The sequence below is a fragment of the Podarcis filfolensis genome (assembly GCF_964270895.1).
Source record: "Podarcis filfolensis genome assembly, chromosome: 3".
NCBI lineage: Eukaryota > Metazoa > Chordata > Lepidosauria > Squamata > Lacertidae > Podarcis > Podarcis filfolensis.
In genome coordinates, this window is record NC_139606.1 from 22,588,152 (window position 1) to 22,593,972 (window position 5,821).

A 5,821-nucleotide genomic window follows, 5' to 3' on the forward strand; every position below is an offset into this window, starting at 1 on the left:
AGTGCTTTCCATCTATTTCTAAAAAGACAAATTTTCAATGTGTGTTGTCACGCCTTCCTCACTTAAATCCTAGAAACAAACTATTGGACTAAACAGTGGACACTGAAAGGACAGTTTACATGAAGCCGCTGAAGAAAGGACTCATGTGGCTGTACCAGGGCAGGTCTTAGCAGGCCTTAGCCCCACCCACCATGGTCCAATTCTTTCTTTGGCCAATGCTCAAGGATAACGGGAGTTGTAGTCAAGCAACAGGTTTGCCACCCCCTGGCATATAGATATTTCTGTTGTCCAAGAGGTGATGGTGCTTAAAATGAGGTTGTGCTCAGTCTCCTGAATTTTATTAGCCCAGCCAGCCCAATCTGTGTGCACTTAAAATTATTTCGTCTGCTCATCCTCAGTATAAGGAGATAATCACCAAACAGCCTATGGGGCATTCATCTGTGTGCTTTCCACCTGATGAGGGACAGCCTCTTCAGAAAGCAGACTGACCCCCTTACGTTTAATGAATAGTTTACAAATGTGAAACAGGGATGCTAATTTCCAAACACAAATGTATAGTGGAAGCATGGTGAGAGGGGCAAAACTGCTAGTAAGAGTCTTTGAAGACATAAATAAGCAACTGTTGTCTCCAATCACCTCTGTAGTCTTTGGGAGAAGTTGTCAGTAAATAGCTTGTTTATTCTGACTTCTTCTCCCAAAAAACAACTGCCCACTTCCTTCATGAAGTACACAAATTTACTATCACTCAATGGATTCCACTGAAATCTTGGGGCAATGGAATGTCCCACTTGCCTATTCATACTAATCTAGTGTTTCAGTCAAACTTTCACCAAATAGTTTAACAACCTATTGCGTCATTCACTTCGCCATTTCTATTTTTTCCTCCCTTCTCTGTGTCTAGAAGTTTATTAGCCTTCCGTCTCAGATTGCTTATGCAGTTGAACTCTAGTTTTGGAACAGCACTGTGTTTAAATGACTCAGCACTCTCAGTTTATTCTCTCTCCCTTCGTGACTCCTAACTTTTTCTCATCTTCATCATTAATTCACATGCTCACAAGTATCTCCACATTTTGTAAAGAAGAGCTTTCTAAACTGCGTGTCACGACACATTAGTGTGTCGGCTGCAGTGTGTAGGTGTGTCGCACAAACGCTCCCCCCGAGGCTGGAAAGGGGTTAGTTTAACCTCCGGTTTGCTAGGAAAACTGAATTACTGTGTCGCGAAATGATGTGTGTCTAAAAAGTGTGTCACCAACATGAAAAGTTTGGAAAGCTCTGTTGTAAAGTATTATACATGGTAGGAAGCTAGGTTGTTTTGTTTGCCTTTCCCCAACTCAGGACCAATTACACTCACACACTTTGAAGTAACATTTAAATAGGGGGTTTCTGCACAGATCCAATCTGCTAAATTCTTGGGGACACACACACACATCCAATTATTATGCTGATTTAGAGCCCTCTGCTGCTTGTATTCAGCATGTGGTTGCAAGGTGATGCTGCAAGTGGGGTGTGCGTGTGTGGCTCAACTCATGCTCCCTGTGTATATTCTTCATGCTTTAATCCTGTGCTCATGCTCCCTGTGTATATTCTTCATGCTTTAATCCTGTGCTCATGTACCTCACACAAGACTTCTGTTCTTGTGCGGCACATTTGAAAGCCACGTATTTTATTATTTAGAAGTAAGTCTTCAACAACTCCCCCAGCAGAAGCAAGGAGCAAATTTGGCCCTCCACTAGCCATCCCCATTGGAACATTGGTTGCCAGCAGCACACAGACAAGGCAATCCTTGCTTTTCAGTTTGGTGACATTAAGTGTGACACAGTCCTTAGTCACATAAACATTGGGTGCCCTATTTATTCCCCACAGGGGGTCCTCAAGACTAGTTGCTGTCCCCGTATTTAAACTTAAGAGAGCCTTTCTGCACAGAAGGGTTTGGGTGAAATAAGCTATGTAAACATTTCGTCCAAACAGCAGGCTGGACTAATGGGTTCAAGGAGTGCTTCCGTGAAATATGACTTACTTCATGTCTCTCTTTTTCTCTCTGCCCAGTGCGGTGGTTCTTGATGGAAAAATTTACGCCACGGGTGGAATTGTCAGCAGCGAAGGCCCTGCTCTGGGAAATATGGAAGCCTATGACCCCAAAACAAACACATGGACGCTTCTGCCCAATATGCCATGCCCTGTCTTCCGACACGGCTGCGTAGTAATTAAAAAGTACATTCAGAGTGGTTGATGGCCATGGAGACGTGGATATCAAACAGGCTGCCACCTGCTGAAAGTAGGCAAGAAAAAGAAACTGTCCTACAGAGAAAAATCAAGGAAACGAATAACCGGCAAACAACCTGTCTAAAATTGGGAATAATCTCTACATTGAATGTAGAAATTCATCCTCACCTTTTGGTGAAGGAGCGGACAGCTCCATGCTATGTACGATAGTGTGACTTAACACAAGTGTGCCACTAGATGTCGTAGTGGCACTTGTTACAGACAGAGTTTTGATTTACCCAGGTGCAATAATAGCATTTCCCATACGTTGTTTAACTAGGGGGAAAGGAAGAGTCGGCGTTAACACTCCTAGAGAGCAAGCTCGGTTCTTAAAACAACTGATTAGGTTTTGCTATTACACGTTAAGCATCGGGCTATGTGAAAGGAAGGTCGAAGTGTCCTTACCACTTTGATTGCTACATTTTTCTTTTTAAACCAACATATGCTTTTCAATACCAATGACCGAGATAGAACTTATGGGACAGACTGCGTAGATTGAGGTCAGTCTTCCACCAGAGCAGATGTCTATTACGGCTCCTTAGAGCACAGCTAATAAAAGGATAGAAGTGTGTCTGTCTGTCTACTAGCATTCCATGTCCTTTTAATGAAAAGGTTTTCTGAAATTGTATGCCAATGTGAATGTGTGGTCGTGAGGAGGGCTTGTTTCTCCCTTTCTACTGTTTTTCTACTGTATGAACAAAATGACAGCTAAATTTCTGTAAAGCAAGAGGCATCTAGGAGCTTTTATTAAACTTTTATTTATCTATTCAAAGTTTAGAATGAATATTCTGTGTTGGGTTTCCCTATTTTGAGCCAGTTATTTAAGGCAATGCCTTTTATTGGGGGTTTAAGATAGCCACTGAACGACAGTCCACTATCCAGGATATATGCCACTGTCTATATTTTTGTCAGATGAATCAAGATCCTATCTATTTTTTCAAACTCTCTTGCTCTGCCCCCTCCCCTTTCCCAAGTATATGTGGAAGTCTTAAAAGAAACCCTCTCTCTCCCCAAGAGGCTTTCAGTGGCTGCTTGTCTTGGAATAAACGCTTCTGCAGCTTTCTCACTGCACAGGTTTAACAACTATAATTGGAAACGCATCAGGTTATTTCCTACTTTAGAGAGGGTGTGTGTGGGGGGAAAGGTTCTGTAGAGTTGTAAGTATATACACAGCAGGGCTATATTTTTATATGTATATTAAAATATTGTATATTCAGAGAAGCATTGTGACGTGGACATTTCTTTATAAAACTGTAAAGCGGAGCAGGTGAGATGGGAGAAAGCTGGGACAACAGGGTTGCGATACTAACAGTAAACATACCTTATGAAGACCCCGGAGCCATGGAGCCAGCGCCGATTTTCTTTGCAGCAGACAGGAAGAAACAGAATGGGCGCAACTGTCTATGCTCTTTCACCAAACTTCATCACGGCCATTAGAAAGAAAACTTACTTACATCAGAAGTGCGGCATGCCACATACTGTAATCACAGAGCGAAATCTTAGCTTCATTCAAATATTTGCCATTGAAATCAGTGACGTCGAGATTTTACTCCCAAGGGGACATGACCTAGTAAGTTGCTGGAAACTTAATGGGTAGCTATCCAAAAAAAAACCCAGCATCTTCTTGATAACACTTGGGATGCTTCCCATGCAACAGTGTCTTGTTCTGTACATTTCCCTGCTCTGGGCTATATTACCAGCGCTAGAAGGGGCAGGGAAATGCACAATGCAGCAATTGCCTGAACCCTAAAAGGACAAGGGGAGGGAGGATGCTGTTTGTGGCAGCATCCCAAAGTCAGATGCAAGAGATGCTCTCACTCTTGCACCTTAACTTGGAAACAAGTCTCGTCGGTTACAGTGGACCTTTTCCAGTAAAGTGTGGTTAGAATCACAGCCTTACTCTGACTTATAAGTAGCCAGGAAACTGCAGCCAATGGCTAGCTGATTTTGATACCAAAAAAAAGTTTTGGTTTGTGTTTTTTTTAATTGGGAAGTTTTGGATAACCATACAATAAGCTGGCTGGCCAATTGCATTATTTTGTTAAGAATAAATTTATACAATGCAGATGTTAGTATGAAATTCGTAACTTGCCATATTTCAAAACAAATGCTCATCTAGGCAGCAAATCTATAAAATGACTCTGAAATGGACAGCAAGTGTTCAAATTTATGCAGTTTTTGTCTTATTCTCTGAAGGGGGGAAAAGTCATGTGAAGTATTTTTGTCAACCATAGTGCAAAGTGTGAACCTAAAAGATTGGCGCACAAGTTCCTCACTGCCTGGGGCAGGTTGATTTTTAGCATTGGTGTGTGTCTGCCTCCAAAGGAGGTACCAGCTTGTAAGCCTTGCTAAGCATTTCAACTTCTCCAAATTTATCTCCTTTCTTCTTTTCTCACACTGCAACAAATCTGGCTATTTCTGTGAATACTAAAAACACAGGGTTTTCTGTAATTATACTGTATATATGTTTTACTGTTAAGTTCTTGTTAAAATAAATCTATTTCTAGATCTAGATTCAGCATTAATTGGACTATTTTTTGTTTAAAAAACCCAGCAGCAACACTTGGATCAACTCTATGTTGTTCTCAATCAGGCTTCTTTCTAGGCACGGGTGACAAAACCTTTATAGCTCTTGGAAATTAACCTGGATTCTAGCCGCTGAAACAACTGCTGTTTTGGCATTCTTTTCCTTTAACTTCTAGAACACATATTCTGCCACAATCTTATCAAGCTTTGTCAACATTTCACAAATATTTATTTCTATACCCACAGATTTGTACTACCTTGTTTTATAATATGCTAAAATTGGAAGCCACTTCTACCATTTGGTGAAACATTTTCAGTATCTCAGAGGAGTAATTGCAACCCACAGCTCTGCGAACTTTAAAACAGGTTTTTTGGTTTCTTGCCTGTTCAGTTCAACATTGTAGGTTAGCTATAAATTGCTAGGTGGGAACAAATGGCCAGCCAAGTACAATAAACTGGTCCCAAGAAGCTCTCTAGCTGTGCAGGCTGTTTTCAGCAGTGGAACACTTTGTAAGATGATTAGGTCTGGTTTCTTCATTAAAGGAAAATGTGAGTCTCCAGACAGTGTGAAACTCTGAGATCTTAACCTGCAGTCATTTAAATCATTTTTGTTTTGTGTCACGGCTCAACTGGAACACCAGGAAAGTGACTCGTGTTTTCAATTCAGTTGCTGAAACTATCCAGGGTGAGTTGAAGGAGCTGCCAACCTTATCAACACTGGAGAAGATGTCTTATTCAGCACAAGTCAATACTACTTGGTAAGATGAGCAAGGCAGAGGGCATTTTAGTTTTGCTTGTATGTGCAAATTATTCTGGATTTCCTCTGGGAAATTGGAGGAAAGCCTCTTGATAAATGAATCATATGCACATATCTGCTACGAGATGCAAAAGCAATCTCCTTAAAAGCTTTTATAAATTCTAAACATAGAATGGCTCATCTTTACACCTTTTATTGACACCAGCCATTCCTTTACTACAGGAGTAGCGCACAACCCTTTAAAAGGTTGTTTGTACTCTTCACAGTTTGGCACAA

The 5,821-nt window shown here is 41.1% G+C and overlaps 1 protein-coding gene across 2 annotated transcripts in view; it reads left to right on the plus strand.

The window, feature by feature from the left end:
* The window catches only part of KLHL29 (kelch like family member 29), a 408,337-nt gene extending 403,561 nt beyond the window's left edge, over positions 1-4,776 (plus strand). For both annotated transcript variants that reach the window (XM_083607226.1, XM_083607227.1), the window contains exon 14: positions 2,047-4,776. In XM_083607226.1, coding sequence (XP_083463352.1) covers positions 2,047-2,230 — 184 coding nt within the window. In that variant the 3' untranslated portion in view covers positions 2,231-4,776. The remainder of the gene's footprint in view (positions 1-2,046) is intronic.
* The last annotated feature ends 1,045 nt before the right edge of the window (positions 4,777-5,821 follow it).